Source organism: Carcharhinus amblyrhynchos, chromosome 15 (assembly GCF_965287045.1).
Source record: "Carcharhinus amblyrhynchos chromosome 15, sCarAmb.v2.hapA, whole genome shotgun sequence".
NCBI classification, from domain to species: domain Eukaryota; kingdom Metazoa; phylum Chordata; class Chondrichthyes; order Carcharhiniformes; family Carcharhinidae; genus Carcharhinus; species Carcharhinus amblyrhynchos.
Window position 1 is genome coordinate 55,531,672 of NC_137338.1, and position 23,631 is coordinate 55,555,302.

General features: G+C 41.8%; 1 protein-coding gene across 2 annotated transcripts in view; it reads right to left on the reverse strand.

The window, feature by feature from the left end:
• The window catches only part of map3k7cl (map3k7 C-terminal like), a 93,806-nt gene that overhangs the window by 65,746 nt on the left and 4,429 nt on the right, over positions 1-23,631 (reverse strand). Inside the window, exons 2-4 of one of the 2 annotated variants that reach the window (XM_080203963.1) lie at positions 14,675-14,742; positions 14,505-14,569; positions 13,954-14,068 (exon numbers count right to left, since the gene is read on the reverse strand). In XM_080203963.1, the coding sequence (XP_080060089.1) occupies positions 13,954-14,068; positions 14,505-14,569; positions 14,675-14,687 (193 nt within the window). In that variant the 5' untranslated portion in view covers positions 14,688-14,742. Of the gene's footprint in view, positions 1-13,953; positions 14,069-14,504; positions 14,570-14,674; positions 14,927-23,631 lie in introns of those variants that run through there. The other variant, XM_080203962.1, reaches the window with a different exon arrangement.

Below are 23,631 nucleotides of genomic sequence, written 5' to 3' on the forward strand. Positions count from 1 at the left end.
CAGACAATGAATCTCAGATTTCCAAACACTACTGCTAAGTGGAGAAATTCTGGCACTGAACGAGAGAGGACTATGTTTTAAATAATGGAAACTATGGCCGGAATTTTACCGGCACTCTCACCTCAGAATTGGGGCAAGCGAGGCTCATAGAATGGCATTCTCCATTTGCCATGAGTGGGATCTTACAAGCCTCAGGCAGGCGAGGTGGTAAAATTCCGGTATATACACTTGAATGACTGAGACCCTATTCCCTGAGTGAGTGAGACCCCGAGTGAGACCCTGACACAGATGTTGAAAGGCACAATAGCACCTAGAAGGCAATAAATAAAAACTCGTAAGGATTCCCAAGACTTCCCAAAGCTCTTTGCAAACAATTAAGTGCAATAACTTGTTATGTAGGAAAAAACAGCAGCCATTTTATTGAAGCAAGGTTTCAAGGAATTAGTTGTGTGGTCAATTAATTTATATTTAACTTAGTTAGTGATGAGTGAGCAGATCTTAAAGTTTATTTATTTGTCACAAGTCAAACTTACATTAACACTGCAAAGAAGTTACTGTGAAATTCCACTTGTTGCCACAGTCCGGCGCCTGTTCTGGTCAATGCACCTAACCAGCATGTGTTTCAGAATGTGGGAGGAAATCAGAGCACCCGGAGGAAACTCACACATGGGGAGAACGTGCAAACTCCACACAGACAGTGACCCAAGCCAGGAATTGAACCCAGGTCCCTGGTGCAATGGAGCAGCACTGCCAATCACTGTGCAACCATGCCGCCCACTTTGCACTACTAAGAGACACTGAATGAGAAAGATCTTATAACTAAGTGAAGGCAGCTGGGCACCTAGTTGGGAAGACAACAAGGAGACACCAAACAAGATTGGCATTGGTGATTTTGTTCTGACATCACTATGGGGAATCACTAATATGTTTTTCTACATATCTTTCTTTTTTTATGTCTATTTCCTTATGTTTTTGCATGATAGCTCCAGAACGCAGTGTTACCCATACACTTATTTTCCTCAGTTGCGCAAGTTGACATAAAAACTTAAGAAGCTAAGAATAGGAGCAGGTGTAAGCCATTGAGCCTCTTGAACTTGCTCTGGTATTCAATTAAATTGTGACTGATTCTTAAACTCAACTACACGTTCTCATCTGATAGTCCAAACAGATTACTGATCTCTGCCTCAAATATTCTCACGACAGAGGGAATTCCAAAGGTTTGCAATTCAGAGTGAAGAAATTTCTCCTTATCTCAGTCCAAAATGGCCAGCTCCTTATCCTGACTATCTGACTTCTAGTTCTGAACTCTCCAGCCAATCAAAGCAGACTCCCAGCATCTACCTTGTGAAGCCTTGCCTGAATTATACATGTTTTAACGAGATCACTTATTGTTGATCTAAACTGTTGAGAATATGAACCCATTTTAATCAAAGCTGTCAGAGAACAATTCTCTCAGCCCAGAAATCAATCTAGCAAACTTTTTACTCCGACACAAGTTTATCCTTCCTTAGACATGAAAACTGTGCATAGCATTACTGTGCAGCTCCACTAAAGTTCTGCACAGTTGTAACGAGACTTCCCGACTCTTTTACTCCAATCCAACTTGCAATGAAGGCCAACATACCATTTGCCTTCCTAACTGTTTGATATACATGAATGTTAAATTTCCATGTTTCTAAAGGAAACCCAAATCCCTCTGAACACTGACGTCTATTCGTTTCTTACAATGAGAAAAGAAATCAATTTTTCTATTCTTCCTAACAAAGTGAATAACTTCAAACTTCCCTGGAATATACTCCATGTGCCATCATTTTACATACTCTCTTAGTTGACTTGCATCCCTTTGCAGACTTTGGAATCCTTCTCACATCTTGCATTCCCACCTAGATTTATATCAACAGCAAACTTGGATACATTGTTTACTGTCTCTTTTGTCTAAGTCATTAATGTAGACTGTAAGAAGCTGAGACCCCAGCACTAAGCCTTGTGGCACCCTACTGGTGACAGCATGCCATTTGAAAAATAACCCATTTTTTACTACTTATTTTTTTTGTCCTCCTGTCAATTTTTTAATTCTTACATATGTTAATATATTACACCCTCCACACCCCATCCTGTGAGTTCTAGTTTTATGCAATTAACAACATTTCTTCTGGCACCATATGAAGTGCCTTTTGAAATCCAAATATACTAAAACCGAGTAGATCCCTTTATCTATCTATCTTACCAGTTATATCTTCAAAAAAAACTAATGAATTTGTCAAATGTGATTTCCCTTGCAAAATATATTGATTTTGGCTGATCATATGCTTTCTTAAGTGTAATGCTGTCACTTGCTTAAGAATGGTTTCCAGTAATTTTCCATTGGCTGACATCATGCTAACTGGCCTGTGGTTCCTGGTTTTTGTTCCGTCTTTTCTTGAATCGCAGCATTACATTTGCTTGTTTTAACTCCAACTGGGACTATTCTAGAATCTAGTGAACTGTAGAAAATAGCAAGGGATGCCTGGCTCTAATTTTGCAGCCACCGCTTTTAGGACTGTCAGGTCCAGGGGATTCAACAGCTTTCCATCCTGTTCATTTCTCCAGTACCTTTACTAATATCATAGAATCCTACAATGCAGAAGGAGTCCATTCAGCCCATCATGTCTACACCAACCACAAGCCCACCCAGGCCCCTTCCCCATGAATTTACCCTAGCTAGTCCCCCTGATACTAAGGGGCAATTTAGCATGGCCAATCCACCTAACCCGCTCATCTTTTGGACTGTGGGAGGAAACTAGGGTACCCAGAGGAAACCTACGCAGACCCAATGCAAACTCCACACAGACAGTAACCTGAGGCCGAAATTGAACCCGGGTCTCTGGCAATGTGACTGACACGAATGAGCACCAACCCAAGAACTAAAAAGACACAAAGGGGAAGGCTGAATATCTACCTCATTCTGCAGCGATAACAACATGCAACTTCAAAATATTACCATGAGCTATCTCGAGCAATATTCGTTTCAACATATTTAAGAATCTAAAAAGTGGACAGGTCTCCACACCAGGTCCAATATCAATCACACTCACGGGGCCTTGATTCCCTACTATTTCTGGAGTGGTTTTTCTGTCTTCTACTGTGACGACAGACAGAAAATATTTACCTATTGCCACTACCCATTATAACTTCTCCTGTCTGAAACAATACGACCTGCATTTACAGTGGCTACTGTTTTCCTTTTTACATACTTGTAGAAACTCTTACAATTCTTTCTTAAATTTCTGCCTTACTATCTGTTCTATTTTCTCTCGCTTTAAGAATTTTTGGTCATCCTTTGTTAGTATTATGCAATCCTAACATTGCGTAAGTCTTCTTCTTGGCAATATCAGAAGCCTATTCTTCTAATTTAACACTTTCCTTTACCTTTTTTAGTCAGCCGTTGGTGGCTATCTTCTTCCACGTAGATTTTATTTCTCAATGGAATATAGATTCACTGAGAATTATGAAATATTTATTGAAATAACCACCATTGCTCATCTGTAGTCATGCCTTTGAGCCTAATTTCCAAATCTACTATATCCAACTCATCTCATATCTATGTAATTGTCTTTATTCTATGTAATTTATCTTTATTATTAGAGTTGAACACTCTAATTTCAGACCATTAAGTTACATTCAAACTTAATATTTGTTTCTTTTTTATTATGACTACTCTTTCCCAACAGATGATCCCTTACAATAAGTCTACTAATGAATCCAGCCCTCATTGCACTAAAGATCTAAATTAGCCTCTTCCCTAGTTGGTTCTATGATGTGTTGTTCCAGCAAATTGTCTTGAGTGCATTTCAATCTCCAGCCTACTTTTGTCAATTAGATTTGTCCAATCTATACAAAAATTAAAATCCCCAGGATTATTGCACTGTGTTTGTTACAAGCCTATCTTATTTTTTGAGGTAATGCCTATTCAATAGTGTAGCTATTGTAAGAGGGCCTATAAACTCCCACATCCTTTTCTGATCTTTGTTATTTCTTACTTGTACCCATATTAATTCACCTTCTCGGACTTTAGAGCCAAGATCCTTCCACTATTCTTGAGCCATCCTTTGTTGTCAAGCCTTCCCCCACTCCCCTGTCCCCCATTATGCCCCCACCAAATTTTCCACTTTGTCTGTCTTTTCAAAATGTTAAGTAGACTGGAACATGTATTCCCCAATCATGATCACCATGAAACCATGTCTCTTTAATGTCTATCAGATTAAATCTATTGATCTGTTTACAGAGAACTACATAAGATATTTGCCACAGAAATAGGCCATTCATCCCATCCACTTTAACCTGCTCCCATTTTTCCTCATCCAAATCGATCATTGTAACCCTCGATTCCCTTCTTCCACTTCTTCCTAAATTGCTAAAAGCAGTGGTCCCAGCACTGATCGTTGTGGAACACCACTTCCCACCTTCTGCCACTCTGAATAACTATCTTTTATTGCCATTCTCTGCTTTCTGTTTTGAAGCCATCTCGCAAATCATTCTATCACCTGCCCCGTGACTCCACATTCCCTGACTTTAGTCAGCAGTTTGTCATTATCTTCTCTATTTTGTTACAAATGCTTTGAGGATTCAGGGAAAACATCTTAAATTTTAACATTTTAATCATTTTTCCTACATTTGACTTATTCACAATGTACTATTAAATGTCTTGTTGTTATACACTTATCTTTGAACAAAATGGGATGTGCTGCTTTGTGGCCTTGCCTTTTTTATTTAATTTTTTTCTTAAATAGCCTCTCTTAAATCCTCTTCCTACCTTCCTGGTTTAAAGCCCTATCTACGAGTTTAGTTATACAATTTGGCAGCAGACTGATCCCAGCCCAGGTTAAGTGCAGCCCATCCCAATGAAACAGCTATCTCTTTCCAATAGCCCATGAGTTGAAACTCCTGTCTCGCATATCACTCTGAGCCATGCAGTCAATTCTCTGATCTGTTTGACGTTATGCAAATTTGTACATGGTTCAGGTAGCACTCGAGACATTATTTTGAGATTTTGTTTTTTTTTAATTCCTCAGCAGAATCTCATAAGATTAGTAACTTAACATTGTCAAATCCAGCACAATGAGAAAGAACCAGGCACAGTATTCAGTTTGATCCTACCACTTTGAAAGCTTGCTTTAACTCCAAACTCTCAATAGCCACAGCTACCTCGACCACAGCTCCTCACACCCCACTCCCTGTAAGATTGCCTCCTTATTTGCCCATATTTTCTACCTTTACTCAATCTACAAACCTAATTGCTGTTTCACTGGGATGGGCTGCACTTAACCTGGGCTGGGATCAGTCTGCTGCCAAATTGTATAACTAGACTCGTAGATAGGGCTTTAAACCAGAAAGGTAGGGAGAGGATTTAAGAGAGGCTATTTAAAAAAAAATTAAATAAAAAAGGCAAGGCCACAAAGGAGCACATCCCATTTTGTTCAAAGATAAGTGTATAACAACAAGACATTTAATAGTACATTGTGAATAAGGTCAAATGTAGGAAAAATGATTAAAATGTTAAAATTTAAGATGTTTTCCCTAAATCCACAAAAAAGATAATTTATAAATAGAGTTCAATTCTCCAACATAAACTCATTGACATAATCATTTATTTGATGGGGTGCTGACACAAAGTGTAGAGACAATACTACTGACAGGAGAACAAATGTGCATATAAGTCAACTTACTGAGGCAACTCTGCTGCCTCGCGGTGCCGGGGAGCTGGGTTCAGTTTCTGGTTTGGCTCGCTGTCTGTATGGAGTTTGCACATTCTCCCCGTGTCTGTGTGGGTTTCCTCCAGGTGCGCCGGTTTCCTCCTACAGTCCGAAAGGCGTGCGGGTTGGGTGGATTGGCCATGCTAAATTGCCCCTTAGTGTCAGGGGGTCTATCAGGGTAAATGGGTTACAGGAATAGGGCTTGGGTGGGACTGTGGTTGGTGCGGGCTCGATGGACCAAGTGGCCTCCTTCTGCGCTGTAGAGATTCTATGATTCTATCCTGAAAGCTATGAACATAAGAACATAATAAGAACATAAGAAGTAGGAGCAGGAGTAGGCCATCTAGCTCTTCGAGCCTGCCCCGCCATTCAATAAGATCATGGCTGATCTGAAGTGGCTCAGTTCCACTTTCCCGCTTTCTCCCCATAACCCTTAATTCCCTTGCCTACCAAAAACCTATCTACCCGTGATTTAAATATATTTAGCGAAGTAGTCTCCACCACATCAACGGGCAGAGAATTCCAGAGATTCACCACCCTTTGAGTGAAGAAGTTCCTCCTCAACTCCGTTCTAAACTGCCCCCCCATTATCTTGAGGCAGTGCCCTCTAGTCCTACTGTCCTTTCTGAGCAGGAAGAATCTCTCTACCTCTACCCTATCCATCCCCTTCATTATCTTATACGTCTCTATAAGATCCCCCCTCATCCTTCTAAACTCCAACAAGTACAGACCCAGTCTATTTAGTCTCTCTTCATAGTCCAACGCCCTCATCTCCGGTATCAGCCTAGTGAACCTCCTCTGCACTCCCACCAAGGCCAAAATATCCTTGCGCAAGTGCGGCGACCAAAACTGCACACAGTACTCCAGCTGCGGCCTCACCAGTGCCCTGTACAGTCGCAGCAAGACCTCCCTGCTTTTATATTCTAAATGATGTGGGTATGCCGGCGTTGGACTGGCGTAAACACAGTAAAAAGTCTGACAACACCAGGTTTTAGTCCAACCGATTTATTTGATAATAGACTCACAAGCTTTCGAGGTTTCCCTCTTCTTCCCTCACCTGACAAAGAGGGAAACCTCGAAAGCTTGTGAATCTATTATCAAATAAATCGGTTGGACTAAAACCTGGTGTTGTCAGACTTTTTACTGTATTTATATTCTAACCCCCTCGCTATAAGGGCCAGCATCCCATTCGCCTTCTTGATCACCTGCTGCACCTGCAGACTGGGTTTTTGCTATGGATAATGTGTACCAAAGGAGAAAGCTGGCCAGCTTGTAAATAAATCTGACCAAATCAATCTTTGGTCTGTGTGTTGTTTTCTGTCTTTTGAGAGGGAAGAGAGAGAGAGACAGTGGTGATTAATGTACTTTTAACGTATTGATATGTCAGATATTGATACATGGCTTAAGTCCAAATTCTCCGGCTGTTCACACCCTGCCACTGCTTGACACTCAGCCAAATCTCTTGTTCACTGCAGCGGGAGCAGAGAATCCCGCTGGTGTGAACAGCTGGAGAATCCCACCCTTATTGTTAGAGGCGGTACACAAATTCCATGCAATATACAGGAGCAGATTATAGGGGACAGTCTGTGGAAAATTGCATTTTAACAGAGAAACAGGATGTAAAAATGAGGGGAGACAGCATGAACTAATAAGTATATTATTATTACACAAAAGGCAGGCTTCATGGGATTGGGGTATTATGGTTTCAGGGTTGGTTAACAGACAGAAAACCAGACAGTAGAGATAAACTAGTCATTTTCATAAAATACATTTAAAACATCTTAAAAAAGATTCAAATGACTTTCCTGCCTTCCTCCCAGTTTCCAGCCTGGTTAATAGGGGGTTTGAGTTTAAGAGCTGTGGGGTTATGCTGCAACTATACCGGACCTTGGTGAGACCACATTTGGAATATTGTGTGCAGTTCTGGTCACCTCACTATAAGAAAGATGTGGAAGCATTGGAGAGACTGCAGACGAGATTTACCAGGATGCTGCCTGGTTTGGAGGGTAGGTCTTATGAGGAAAGGTTGAGGGAGCTGGGGCTTTTCTCTTTAGAGCAGAAGAGGATGTGAGGCGACTTAACAGAGGTTTACAAGATGATGAGGAGGATAGGTAGAGTTGACGTGCAGAGACTATTTCCTGGGGTGGGTGTAGGTGTTACTAGGGGGCATAACTGTAAGGTTCATGGCGGGAGATATAGGAGGGTTGTCCAAGGTAGATTCTTCACTCAGAGAGTGGCTGGAGTGTGGAATGCACTGCCTGCTGTGATAATGGAGTCTGACACTTTAAGAACTTTCAAGCGGTTACTGGATAGGCACATAGAGCACACCAGAATGATAGGGAGTGGGATGGCTTGATCTTGGGTTTGGACATAGGTCGGCACAACATTGAGGGTCGAAGGGCCTGTACTGTGCTGTACTGTTCTATGTTCTATAAGTAGTATGTCAAGAGTTATGGCCTACTAAGCACTGTTCTTTCAAAGCTGTTCCTTCGTAGTCGCTGGATCAAAATCCTGGAATTCCCTCTCTATCGGCATTGTGGGTCAACCCACAGAATATGGACTGCAGCAGTTCAAGAAGGCAGCTCACCACCACCTTCCCAAGGGCAACTAGGGATGGGCAATAAATGCTGGCCAGCCAGCGACGCCCATGTCCCATGAATGAAAAAAAGCAGTGTTGTGTAAAGCATAATGTAATGACTGAACAACAGTTCAATAGAACAATGAATTAGGCATTCACAGATTGAAGTAACACCATCAGAGATTTACTTCTAAAAGATGAACTTCCACAAGGCCATAGTGTGGAAATTCCATCTCACTTTGTAACTAGGTGTGCAGGTATAACCAACAGAGCATGGTGCACCCCTCAGGCAGCCTGACATTCCTGTTATCCCTCCACAGCTCCTGTAACTCTTCCAGACACCTCAGCTTAGATGATTCCCATTGGAAAATCCATTGATGGCACTAATAATGCTGGGAGCAAAGAGAAAAAGAAAAAATTGCATTTCTACAGCACCTTTCATGATCTCAAAGTATGTATAACCAATAAAGTATTTTTAAATTGTGATTACTGTTGTTAAATAGGAAATGTGGCAGCAAGTTGTGCACAGGAAGCATCCACTAAAAGCAATGTGATAATGACCAGATAATCTGCTATTTATGATGTCCATTGAGGGATACATATTCACAATCTTCTGACTCAAAGGCAAAAATGTTACCAACTGAGCTACCTCTGATTCAAAAACAAGTAAATCTGACACCAAGACAGGCGAGAACGACAGCACCAGCAGGAAAATAACTTCATCAAATCTGATGAGATGTGGTTGAACAGCGCTTGTTTTCAACATCCCTGCACCTTTTTTATGACCTGAAGGCTGGCTCCTAGCATTGCTATACACTCCAGGTAACCTGGCTACAGGCTCGACTTTGTGTTCAGCACTCCTATCCATTGGAAATCAAGTAGGTAACTTCAATGCCACTTGCAGGTACTAAATTAAGGTGCTGTCATTATGGAGAGCACCAAATCAAACCATGAATTGGAACAGGACTAGAACAGGCTGCAGTCTGCTTCTGTCTTATTTTGGATTGTAATGTCATGCATACATTTCAAAACATTACATGTTTTTAAATGCAATGTTCATGAAAATCAGGCTCAGTACATACAAGTTGATCTTTCCCTACACTCTAGCTATGACTGTAACACTACATTCTGTAGTCTCTTCTTCTCTATGAAGATATGCTTTGTCTGTATGGTGCACAAGAAACAATACTTTTCACTATGTGCTAATGCATGTGACAGTAATAAATCAAATCAAATCAAACTAGGGCAATGCAACATTGAGACAACTAGGTTCCTTTTCTCAAATCTTAGTACACCTTCCAAGAAAGTGATCAGAAAATGAAGGCTATTCCAATCAGGAAAACACTGGGAAAAATGCACATGGTGTGAACATTCATCACTTTCAGGATAATAAATTTGATCACAGTTTATATCAGCTACATCCAAATAGTTTTCTTCTGTAAGAGCTAGGTCTTAGTAGCTCAACTGCTGCAGAGGATATGTGCCTAGAAGCCGTTCACATACGCTACATTGAGCTAAAAATCTTTATCTGCAAGAATCTAGCACATGGCTCCAGCTGCAAATTTAGCAGAGATATTGTCCAGGCCATTTAAACAATCCTGTGCTGTCACTGGCTGAAGGTCACCTCATCCTTCTCCAATTTAGCACTCATAAAGTCAAAATGGTATGGCTGCTACCTAGGAAGCAGGTATTGATGTACGTCATTCTGTGTTGCTGTCATTGATCACTGTTCATTTACGGAGCAAAAATCCTTCCTGCTCTTAAAGGCAATGGAACTCAATGTTGGGCCCCAAATAGTTCAATGATGCTCCAGATTTTGTTAAATTGCAGTTTCATCTCATTTTGCTAGTGGTTGTCATAGACAAATTGATTAAGTTGCTTGAGCTGGTAAAGAATGCATCAATTACTTGCTTGATACAACTGTGCATGGCAGTAACTTGGAAGCAGGAAGCACAGAATTAAGGTGGCCTTGATAGCGACTGGTTTGTATTCAGACATCAGCAAACTGAATGCTTTTATACCTCTCACCAACATGAGAACTCCTGCAGAGGCTGTTTTTCCTCAGACAATCAAGGTAGTTTGTGCCTGGCTCTGTATACATGACTTCATGGATGATAGCGATTACAATCAGCTTTTCTCAGGTACAGTACAAGCAAACCTTTCTCATGTTCCATCTCTCTCACCCTCTTCTTTCGTCTCCAAATAACACAGAATGGAAGAACTTATGTAATTTCCCATATTCTGATTTTTAATTGCAGCAGCCAAAAACATTGCTGCCAAAAATCTGGTGTTTGATAAAGAAAATGAACAAAAAAAGCAGGCAAAAATCATGGAAATTCAATTCTCAGAAATCAACATTCAAAGTTCACTATCAGAAAAGTACTTGTCGAAAATCTAGCTGGTCCCCCTTCAATCAGTCACAGGCTGTTGGATCAGAACTGGCCTAAGCTTCATCACCCATTTATCAGGGAACAGATCACATGCTGGTTACTCTGTAATTACCATAGCTTGAATTGAAACTCTTGGGTATCTTGTGCAAAAACACTTTAGACCAAACTGCAAGAAAGATTGGGCACATTGGACAGAAATCTGGCACCAATGAGCTCTGCACTATTTCATGCGCTTGGTGCCATAAGCTATGTGGAATAGAAAATATGCTCACATCTCCCATCACTTCAGACAATAGAAAAGATCATGCATTACTCTGAATTGATTAAATGACTAAGGTAAAGGCAAATTACTGCAGATGTTGGAATTTGAAACAAAAACAGAAAATGTTGGATAATCTCAGCAGGTCTGACAGTATCTGTAGAGAGAGCATAGAACCAACGTTTAGAGACTGGAAGACTCTTCATCAGAGTTGGAGACAATGGAAAATAGGATGAGATTTATACTGTGGAGCTGGATAGAGAGCTAACAGTTGTTGGAGATGGGAGAGATTGAAAAACTATCATGGACAAAAAGACAAAGAGAATGTAAATGGTGGTGATCTTGGCTAAGAAGGGCGGCTGACAGCGGTACATCAAGTGATCAGAATGGGTAATGGTAGTATGTCAAAGGACAACCTGAAACAGGTAACAGTTGGCCCAAGTGGAGGAGCAGAGGGAAACCAGTGCTAAATGGAAAAAGATAGAAAACGAGATTTTAAAAATTGAAAAATGAAACAATGGAAGAAATGAATATAAATTTTAAAAATAAAATTAAACAAATTGATAGAAATGGGGTGAATATAGGGGAAGAGAGTTCATGGTCTGAAGTTATTGAACTCAAGGTTAATTCCAGAAGGCTGTAAAGTGCCTAAACGGAACATCAGGAACTATTTCTCCAGCGTGCTTTGGGCTTCACTGGAACATTGCCACAGACCAAGGGTGGACATGAGAGAAGGATGGTGTGCTGCAAAGATAGCAAGTCCCAATTCCCTTGTCCAAACTGCTTCCTTTTTACCATGGATAATCAATCCCTCCTCTACCTCCATCCCCTACCATCTCCACTTCTCCCTTGAAAAGACGTCTGAACACTCCCCATCCACCACCACTCACCTCCATCTGGCTGAACTGTTCTCTCATTGAATAATTTTCCCTTTAACTTGTCTCACTTCCTCCACATAAAAGGTGTGTCTATAGGTACCCATAAGGGTCCTAATTATGCCTGTCTTTTTATGAGGAATGTGGAACTTTGCTTGTTCCAGTCCTATTCTGGCCTCCTCCAACAACTCTTTTACCAGTACATTGACAACTATTTCAATGCTGCTTCATTCTCTCGACTGGACCTGGAAAAATTTATCAACTTCATTTCCAACTTCCATTTCTCTATCACCTTCACATGGTCCATCTCTGATGCCATTTTGCATAATAGACAGTCCACCCGTATCCATCCACTACACGCCTACCAACTCCTGCAGCTACCTTGACTACAGCTCTTCACACCCCACACCCTGTAAGGACTCCATCCCATTCTTTCAGTTCCTTCGCCTCCACCACATTTCTTCCAATGATGATGCCACTTTCCAAAATGGCTGCTGATACATCTTCCTTAATTGTGGTCTCCCACTCACTATGTTTGATAGTGCTCTCAATCCCATCTAACCCATCCCCCAGGCCATTGCTCTCAGCCCCTCCTCTCATTCCCAGAACCAGGATAGTCCTCACTTTTCCCCACACCAGCCCCTGCATATAAAGGATCATCCTCTGCCATTTCTGCCAACTCTAGCATGATGCCACCACCAAATACATCACACCCTCACTCCCCTATTAGCATTCTGGGACACCCTGATCCACTCCTTCACTATAACCAACATCTCACTCCCTTCCCACAGCACCTTTCCATGCAATACCTGCACTTTTACTTCCTCCCTGCTCACCATCCCAGGGCCTAGACATTCTTTTCAAGTGAAACAGTGCTTCATGAGCACCTCCTGTAATTTGGTCTATTGCATTCGCTGCTCCCAATTTGGTCTACTCTACATCAGAAAGACCAAATGTAGACTGAGTGACTCCTTTGCTGAACACCTTCAGTCCGTCCGTAAGTAAGACCCAGACCTTCCTGTTGCTTGCCATTTCAACAAACCATCCGCTCTCTTGTATCCTCATGTCCATCCTTGGCCTGTTGCAATATTCCAGTGAAGCCCAATGCAACCTCATCTTCTGACTGGCACTTTACAGCCTTCCAGACGTAACATTGATTTCAGCAACTTCAGACCATGAATTCTACCCTCCCCCACCACCTTCACCCCATTTCCATCAATTTATTTTCAGTGAAACAATTTTTAAAATTTTGCTTTCATCTATTTTCCCTTACCATTGGCTCCCTTTCCCACTGCCCACTAGGGCCATCTGTTACATGTTTCAGGTTGTTCTTTAACATACTGCTTACCTATGTTTTGCTATTTACATTCTGATATCTTAATGGCCACTATCCGCAGCTTTCTTAGTCATAATCACCACCAATTACATTCCCTTCATCTTTGTCAATCTCCCCGATCTCCACCTACCACTGGCTCTCTATCCAGCCCCAAAAGCAAACACCACTCCCCCGCCCAACCCCCCACAGCTCCCTCCTCCCCATCACAGTATAAATCTCATCCTATTTTCTATTGTCTTCAGCTCTGACAAAGGGTCACCCAGGCTCGATAGATTATCTCTATTCTTTCGCCACAGATGCTGTCAGACCTGCTGAGATTTTCCAGCACTTTCTAGTTTTGATTAAATAACGAACCTGGATTGCCTTAACAAATACAGTACATAGCTTCAGGAAAAAGAAAAGTAATTTAGATAAAACTTAGAAAGATCATGCTTGGACTCATTGTCAAACATCACACACAATTACTTATTGCACCTTCAAAAATTATTGTCGCTGGGATGTATTCAAAAAATGCTGGAGTGAGTCAGTCATTGGAGTACAGTAAAACAACATAAATTTTATTTGATAATTTGCCTCTTCCCTACAACTACAAAAAAATCTAATATTTTCAAATTCCTTTCATTTCCTAAAAGTGAAATCTTGTGCAGCCTGTTTCTTTTTAAAAAATGATGTTAGTTTTACAAATGTTTAGATACATAAAAATAGTAATACTAACCAAAGGATGCCACATTATAGCTCAACCTATTTATCTTCATATTTTGTTACTGATATATGTTGTCTTACCTGTAAGGTCATCTAAGCTCAAGGAAATGTGGACAGGTTTATCCGAAGGCAGCCTCCTTGTGGTAATCATATGGTCAATGGGACTAAAGGTCCGGCTGTAATTTCTGTTCTTTAGCTGGGAGGAAAGATTGGTATTGCGAATCATTGTCATTTCCAAAAGAAAGCCTTTTTAGCACCACATGTAAAGAAATAGCAATGTTCAGCTGGAGCCAGTTTTGTAAATGTAATCCAGGGTGAGCTCCCTATCCCCTTCCAATGTCAAATGTGAAATTAAAAATAAAATAAGGAATAATCTCAAGCGACTAGGCTGGGATACAAAGCACAAGAATACACTGGATTTTCTGTCTTCCTTGTGGGTAACAACTTTCAGAATCCAGAACACTGGATCATGTGTTCTATTTAACTTAATACTTCATAAAAGTTCACAGTAGGCAAAATTAATTGCCAGTCATCAAAAGGATAACTCCAAATAGGCAAAGAAACTTTACAAACTTAAATGTAATAAATCACTTTTTGATATAAAACCAGATAGATTACACCTATTGCCTTACCTTGCACAATTCCACACCTGCCGATGCAACGTTCTGAATGGACTTGTGTCCTGCCTGGTCTTTGCCTTTGCAGAGTATTAAAGATTAAATGTGAGATAAAGCATCTGCTGCATGCACAAATTGACAGTGTAATAGACGCTGAAACAGCTGCTAGGACAGCATGCTGTTACCTGCACTTCCCATGGGCTCTGGGCTCCCCCGGGCCTCCTTTTTGTCAGGCGGTCTTTCCCTTCCTCTCCTAGGGAAAAAGGCACAGAACTTTATTCACACAGGATGGAATTCCTCCGTCTCTGAAGCTTCCTCTAGCATTTTGTTTTACAGTTTAGAAACTCCACAAACAAACTGCCTTTAAACTAGAGAAAAAAAAATATTGTCAGCACACAACCCCTGTCTGCCACAGCAAACTCCTTTAAACAACATGACTCCAGTCAGTAAAAATGCCTGTGACCCCAATTAGCTCAGGGTTACATAGCCAGTTTGGACTGCAGCTGTAACAGTGCGTAAATGTACCATGATGCAGTTTTCCAAACTGAGGCTCTGTGTCTATGCTTCAGCACAATATGACAGAATAGTCGTATGTGCAATAGAAATGAATAACACTTGAATGACAGTAATGACAGGTGTCAGCCTCATCTGACATGAAAATCCTCGACATATTTTGGCATGTTTTCTACAACTCATATCAGATAACCACATTTTCAGATGCAGCAGTCCGTTATAGCACAGCCTGCTGAATTTGACAGTCAAACTTCCACCCATGATTTGTCAGTAAAATCAACGCCTTTTCTTTTCAAAAAAATCGGAGGACCGCTGGAGTTTCACAGTAAACATGAGTCTGGCAATGAATGCCTTCCCTTGGGAATCTGCACATGGGCATGGAGTTAGCTCAGATTTAAAACAAATGTAGATTTAAAGCTGGCTGGGTCGATTAGTAATTAATCTGCTGAGGGCCCCAGCAGTTATTTATAACCTCCCTTTTTTTGTTATATCACCTCTTCTTTTAGGTTGTCCCAAGCCACGTGCCATTCCCTAGCAAATTGGACAGGCAATAAAACTTCTCCCAATGCCATTCTGAAATTGGCTGCTAACAAATGCATGAGAGTGACCTCGTCTGACTTGCCCTTCAACTCTTCTTCCATCTCCATGGGGAAACACCTGGCATTTCCTTGCACCCTTCCCTGATTACTTCATATTAAAAACCCATGGTGCAAGGCACACCTCTGCTACCATCAGACTTTTGAATGGACCTATCTTATATTAATTTGATCTTTCTCTACACCCTGGCTACGACTACAACACTACATTCTGTATCCTCTCCTTTTCTTCTGCGAACGGTATGTTTTGTCTGCACAGTGCACAAGAAACAATACTTTTCACTGTATCCCAACACGTGACAATAATAAATCAAATCAACTCTTATGGTATAGAAGATGTTTCAGTACGCAGCCCAAGCAGTATATAGGATTATAAATTTTCCTTTCTCCTTGATCCATGCCTTACTAAACATAATTCAAATCAAATATCAAAATATTAGTGATTAATTTGTTCAACTGGCAATTCTTGACATCACCTTTTAGGAAGGATGTTAAGGCTTTGGAGCAGGTGTAGGGGAGATTTGTTAGGATGGTACCAGGGATGTGGGACTTCAGTTATGTTGAGAGACTGAATCTGGGTTTGTCCTCCTTACAGTAGAGAGATTATGGGAAGTTTGGAAGAGGCATTCAAAATCATGAAGCGCTTCAATAGTGTAAATAAAAAGAAACTTCCAAGTGGCAGAAAGGTACAATAACCAGAGGACAGGGATTTAAAAATTTTGGGAAAAGAACCAGAGGTGCTTCTTTTCCACTCCCACAATATTTCCTCTCATGTTCTTAAGGATCTTTCCTTGCACTTTCTCATCTGCATGTTATGCCCCAGCCATATCATCCAAAAATCTTCTTCAATCCGTATTCCATCATTAACACCCCCTCTATCTTGGGTCCATGACATCTTTGTCAATCTCTCTTGAACTACCACCTATTCCTGACCTTCTATTCTGTTGCACTTTCTGTACCCCCCTCCAGTTATATAATTCATCACATTTTAACCCCTCTTCAGCTCTAATGAAGAGTCATATGGACTCAAAAGATTAACTCTGTTTCTCTCTCCATGATGCTGCTAGACTGGCTGAGTTTATCCACCATTTTCTGTTTTTCAAGCAAAAAGGCAGCCTCAGTTCTTACAAGTATGCTGACAACACCCAGTTCTACTTCATCACAACCTCTCTCAAACCCCTCCACTTTTCTCTAACTTGCTTCTCCAACATCCAGTACTGGATAAGCAGAAATTTCCTCCAATTAAGTATTGGAAAAAGTTAAACTTAAAGAATTATTGACTTTGTTCCCTACTATAAGCTCTTCTCTGTTGCCACCAAACCCACCCCTCTCCCTGTCAACTTTCTGAGGCTGAACTATAGAATCCTACAGTGTGAAAGGAAGCCATTTGGCCTATCAATCTGCACTAACCACAATCCCACCCAGACCCTATCCCCATAACCCATGCATTTACCCTAGCTAGACCCTCGACACTGAGGGGCAATTTAGCATGGCCAAACAACCTGACCCGCACATCTTTGGACTGCATGATGAAATGGGAGCACCCAGAGGAAACCCATCTAGACAGCGGGAGAATGTGCAAACTCCACACAGACAGCAACCCGAGGCCAAAATTGAATCTGGGTCCTTGGTGCTGTGAGACAGCAGTGCTCACCATTGTGCTAGCATGCCACCGAAAGTAGACTGTTTGCATGTTGATCTCAATATCTGATGATGAAATGAGCTTTTAATTAAGCAATCAATCTCTGCCAATGCTAAGAGCGCCAATTTCCACTACTGTAACATTGCTTGTCTCTGCCCCTATACCAACTCATCTGCTGTTAAAACCCTCACATATGCTCTTGTTACCTTGGGTCTTGACTATTTTAACTATTGGCTGGTTTCCCACATTCTACCCTTTGTAAACTTGAGGTTATCCAAAACTCTGCTTCTCGTGTCCTAACTTACACTAAGTTCTATTCCCCAATCACCTCTGTGTTCGCTGACTTACATTGGCTCCTCTCAAGAAACACATTGATTTTCTCAACCTTGTTTTGAATTCCTTCTTGTCTCCATCCCTCTCTACATAATCTCTGTAATCTCCTTCAGCCGCAATTATCTGAACTCTTTGAATTCTGCCCTTTTGCTTATCCTCCAATTGAAGTGCTTCACCACTGTTGGCCGCACCTTCCGCTCGTTGCTAAGGCTCCAAAATTGGGAATTCTCTTTCTCAACCTCTCTTTCTTTTTTTAAAAAGCAGCTTAACATCTACCACTTTGACCAAGCTCATCAGTCTTCATATCACCTTATGGGACGCGCCATAAAATTTTGTTTTGTAATTGTAATAAGTCTTCAGAGGCAGAAGTTCCTTCACCAAAATTCCTTTATTTACAATTCCAATAACAGTATAGAGTGCTATCAGTCAGCAGTCTACCTTTGAGAGTGCCAGAGGAACTGACACTCCTGGTTAAATACAAGGAAAAGACTCCCTGATTTGCCATCAATGATTTCTTAATCGGGGAGCTCATATTCCAATAGCCCAATCTCAATGGCCTGATTGAAGTCATTACAGTAATGTTCTTAAGGAGTACTTTTGGATATTTTATTACATTAAAGATATTATATAAGTACAAGTTGTTATTGTCACAGAAACAAAATCCACGTTTGCTGTGATCTGGAATACGGTGGAAGCAGATTCAATGAATTAAATCAGTAATATTTAATGTTCGATCATAAGAAGTCATTTTTGTGGATATCAAATTCCCAGCAAGCACTATATAATTTGGTAGTAGCTGTGGGAAGCAAGGTAGAACTTCTTACAGTAAACAAGGTCAAATTAAATAAAATCATCACCATTTGCATGCAACACAATAGCGCATAAATTATTCTGCCTTTTGCATTTTACCTTCCAATATAAAATGTTTGGTACCGTCGCAAGGCTTCAGCTGGCTTTATGCTCATCAGTTCTCACGCTATCATTTAAAATGTATCCTGTATCAATTTATTTTTGTTTTGTGAGCAGCAGGAAACAAAAATAGCTATCAAATAAATATATTATTTAATAGGCCTCTGATCCTGTTCCAACAATGGTGACCTTGGATTATTATCACTGAATTCCTTTCATATCACCGAACACCACATTTAGCCTTGAGCACTGCCAACAGGAATTTGAGCATTATCCAAACACTAATTAATTATTGGACACTTGTACTTTTAACCTGCACATTGAAGATCCTGCATTTGACCAACATATTTTACCTGCTGATCCTTGCTGCTGAACACAACACATGCCACAGTGATTTAATTCAGATCTGCTGGGCTGACCTCCAGGCTTCCAAAGCACACCATTCAACAGCAAGCCATGGACTAACAGCTGTTTCACACCCTGCCCAAGCCAGCTGGAGATGAAAAGTTGTTAGTGGGAAATAGGGGAAGATTTAAAAACTAACACACAATGCTGCATCTGGAAACTTTCTGCAAAAACAAGACTTTCTTAGTTAAGTTGATGGAGCTTAACAGCAAAGAAATGAAATGACCTGGTGATTTACTTCATGCTGACTCTGCTCTGCTCCACTCTTCCTTTCGAGCTATCATTTTCTATCATTCTTTGCTGGAGTGGGGCCTTGTTCTCATTTCTCTGCTCCTAGTGTCACGTGCCTCACTGCCTACTGCTACTCTGACCATCTACCTCACCAGCACCATCTCTTTAATGTTGTCTTTGCCCTGATCTAGTTTCCCCGGGGTGGATAGTGTGCTCACATGAGATGATGGCATCCATGTTGATGATCCAGCACATCTTGCAGTGGTTGATGTGGCAGGGTTGTGTGGTGTTGTGGTCACTGTTCTCCTGAGGACTGGGTTGTTTGCTGTGGACAGTGTTTGAGGTTGTGCAGTTGTTTGAAGGCAAGAAGTGGGGTGTGGGGATGATATGTTGAAGGCTCCTGAGAAGATGTTGTAGCACTTCACTATACTGCAAGTCCAAGGATAACCTCATGATCCTCCACTTCTCCAGCTTCCACCCTAAACACACTAAAGGAGCCATCCCCTACAGACAAGTCCTCTGTATACACAGGATCTGTTCAGATGAGGAAGATCATAACTGAAACCTCCAGACGCTAAAAGATGCCTTCATAAGAACAGGATATGGCACTCGACTCATCGATCGACAGTTCCGATGTGCCACAGCGAAAAACTGCACCGACCTCCTCAGAATACAAACACTGGACAGAGTAACCTTCGTTGTCCAGTACTTCCCCGGAGCAAAGAAGCTACGACATCTTCTCCTGAGCCTTCAACATATCATCGATGAAGACGAACATCTCACCAAGGCCATCCCTACACCCCCACTTCTTGCCTTCAAACAACTGCACAACCTCATACAGACCATTGTCCACAGCACTACCCAGCCTTCAGGAGAACAGTGACCACGACACCAAACAACCCTGCCACAGCAACATCTGCTAGACATGCTGGATCATCGACATGGATGCCATCATCACACGTGAGAACGCTATCCATTAGGTACACGGTACATAATCTTGCAACTCGGCCAACGTTGTCTACCTGATAAGCTGCAGGAAAGAATATCCCAAGGCGTGGTACATTGAGCAGACCATGCAGGCGCTATGACAATGCATGAATGAACACTGCTTGACAATTACCACATGAGTGCTCTCATCCTGTTGGGGAACACTTCAGTAGTTAAGGGCATTCAGCTTCTGATCTTTGGGTAAGTGTTCTTCAAGGCAGCCTTCACCACACACGACCACACAGAATCACTGAGCAAAAACTGATACTAAGTTCCACACACATGAGGACGGCCTCAAACGGGATCTTGGGTTTATGTCACACTATCTGTAAACCCCACGACTTACCTGGGCTTGCGAAATCTCACTAACTGTCCTGGCTGGAGACAATACACATCTCTAACCTGTGCTTAACCCTCTCTCCACTCATATTGTCTGTATCTTTAAGACTTGATTACCTGTAAAGACTCGCATTCCAACCATTATCTTGTAAATTGAGTTTGTGTCTTTATATGTCCTGTTTATGAACAGGACTCCCACTCACCTGATGAAGGGGCAGTGCTCCGAAAGCTAGTGGCTGTGCTACCAAATAAACCTGTTGGACTTTAACCTGATGTTGTGAGACTTCTTACTGTTCAAGTAAATGCACAGTCCTTATATACTTGTGGCCGGATACATCACACTCTGAAACCACGTTATCACCCAAAACAATCTCCACAGATTCCTCATCAACTTCTTATCAGACACTAGCCAGATTGTGAGCCACCTGGTCTCTCAGAAACTTGCAATTTTACAAAAACAATTCTAAGGGTGGAATTTTACACTGAAGTTTTGTGCGAATGAGAAACAGAAAGAATTCAGACTCGTTCTTTGGGTGAGTTCAAAATGCAATCGTATGGCACTTATTACAGAAAACAAGCCATGATACGATTCTCGCCAGCAAGGGGGAGGGGCCTCAGCTCACTGGGAAGCCAGCTGCTGAGCTCTAGGGGTGCTACTGGGCAGTGTACTGGGATATCTCCTGCTCCCACCCCCACCTCTCATGGTCATCAGGACCTTGCATGTATATTGGGAGCCTGCCTCACCCACGGACATCATCTCTGCCCACCCCATGCAGAGTTCCCTCCCTCCTCAATTTCAGATTGCGTCCCCCCTTGAAGAGCTCCCTCCCCGTTCACAGATCATGCCCCACCATCATGCAGAGTTCCCTCCCTCCCTCACCAATCACTAATCAACCCCCTGGCAAAGTTCTCCTTCCTACCCACTGTGACAGAGTTTCCATCCCACACCTGAGGAGCTCCCTGCATGTCTCAGCCCCCTCACCCCTGCCATCATGGCTTCACCTTTTGGCTCTGTCCCACTCTGACTCTGCTTCCTTGATACTGCCCTGGTACAGTAATGGTGCCAGGCTGGCAGTGCCAGGATGCCAGGCTGACACTGCCCATTGGGCACTCCCCAGCCCTGGCCCGACCACCTGGGGGTCTTTGATGGCCTCTGATCCCTTGAGCAAGACCATTAGGTGGTCCCTATTGGTGGGCACCATATATGATTCTTGTCAGGAAGAACATCTGTTGGTGAGGTGTGTCATGGTTGAGGTTAGAAACTCCAAAGTGTTTTATGGAACCCGCCTGGATCAAGTTTTGCATCTTGAATTTAGCTAGGATAACTATGATATGCTTCACCTCAGGTATGATTCGAATGACCCACTAGGGAGCTTTTATCAAACAAAGTTTATTTGAGAGTACAGTTAACACGTATGGAAAGAAAGTTAGTAATTAACTTTTATCAATTACAAACAAAAACAAAACAACTACCAGAATGTATAACCCTCAACAAATATATCTAAGATGTTCCAATCAAACAAAACCCTTCCACGAGTTTAACATAGCAAAGACTAATGCTCACATGATATTGGAATTGAATCATTTGGTTGAAGAATTGAAAATCCTGACTTCTCAGCCTTATAACTGCTAGCAGCCTTCTGGGTACACTTAGAACAGTTTGAAGTCAGAACTGCTTTCCAGAACATAAGAAATAGGAGCAGGAGTAGGCCATCTAGCCCTTCGAGCCTGCCCCACCATTCAACAAGATCATGGCTGATCTGAAGTGGATCAGTTCCACTTTCCCGCTTTCTCCCCATAACCCTTAATTCCCCTGTCTATCAAAAACCTATCTACCCATGACTTAAATATATTTACACCAGGGAGATACTCTGATCAAGCCACCAACAGCAGGTTCTCTACTCCAGGAAAGCAAGTAGCCTTGCTTTCAGCTAACCAGCAGAACTTCCAAAACTAGGGGAGGGAGAGAGAAAGAAACACAGCTGCACTGAAGGAGAAATAAAAGGGCTTCTATAGACAACTCCACAACACTGAGCTGCAGAGGACATGATTTTAAAAAAAATCTCTTAAAGGTAGGCTAACATCACAGATGGAAAAGCTAAGTGAGCCTAGATGGTAGCATCAGGGAGTCATTAATGACATTTAAATCAGCTTTGTGTCCTTTCTGGGAGGGAAGCCAATTTTGCTGGCAAAATCAGGGGAAGTGACAAACCCAGCGTGAACCTGATTTTCTGCCTCCCTACCACCATACCTCACAGAAAGTTGGGCAGGACAAAGTCATACAATCATCGCCTAAGTGTTGGACGAGTGAGAAGATGTGACAAAATCGTGCCAGTTTTCTTGGCAGGCTGCACTTAGTGCAAAAAACATGCCAGGGTGCGATTCTTGCATTGTGAATCCCTTCCCACATGTGGAGCAGGTGAGTAGTTTCTCGCTGGAATGAACTTGCTGGAGGAAGGCAATGGAGGAACACCTGAGGAACTCCACTATTCACATCAACCATTCACCACTGGTCTCTCTTTCCTGTCACTCAGCCAACTTTGTATCCATGCTATTATGCCAAGGACTCTTGACTTTGTTGATAGGCAGTGTGATACTTTGTCAAATGTATTTTAGAAGTTCATCTACACCACATCAATTGTGTTAATCCCATCTACCTTCTGTTCAACCTCATCAAAAAACTCAAAGCAGTCAGTTAAACATGATTTGCTCTCAAATCCACGCTGGCATTCCTTCACGAACCTACATTTGTCCAAGAGACTGTTAATTTTGTTCTAAATCATCATTTCTAAAAATTAATGCTCGTTCAATTATTAAGCGTAAAAATGAGATTGTTAGCTTTTTATTAACCAATATTTTAAGGGAAATGGGGCAAAGGCAAGTATATGGAGTTGCAGATCAGCCAGGATCTCATTGAATGGCAGAGCAGACACAACGGGCCAATTGATTCCTATTCTAATCATGTTATTCCCCGCAAAGCTGTCATTGTGAGCTATTCCTGTCATGGATGCATTAATTGTCTATTTTTTGCTCCCTCGTGTCCACACAAGCAAACCTGAAACACAGCTGGCTTACAGCTATCCAATGCCACAGCTGGCTTAATTACCTTGTGGTTTGAGGGTTGATCTTCCCTGCAAAATCTCACACATTGGAGAGCAAATCTAACATCAAGCTTTTTTTCACTATA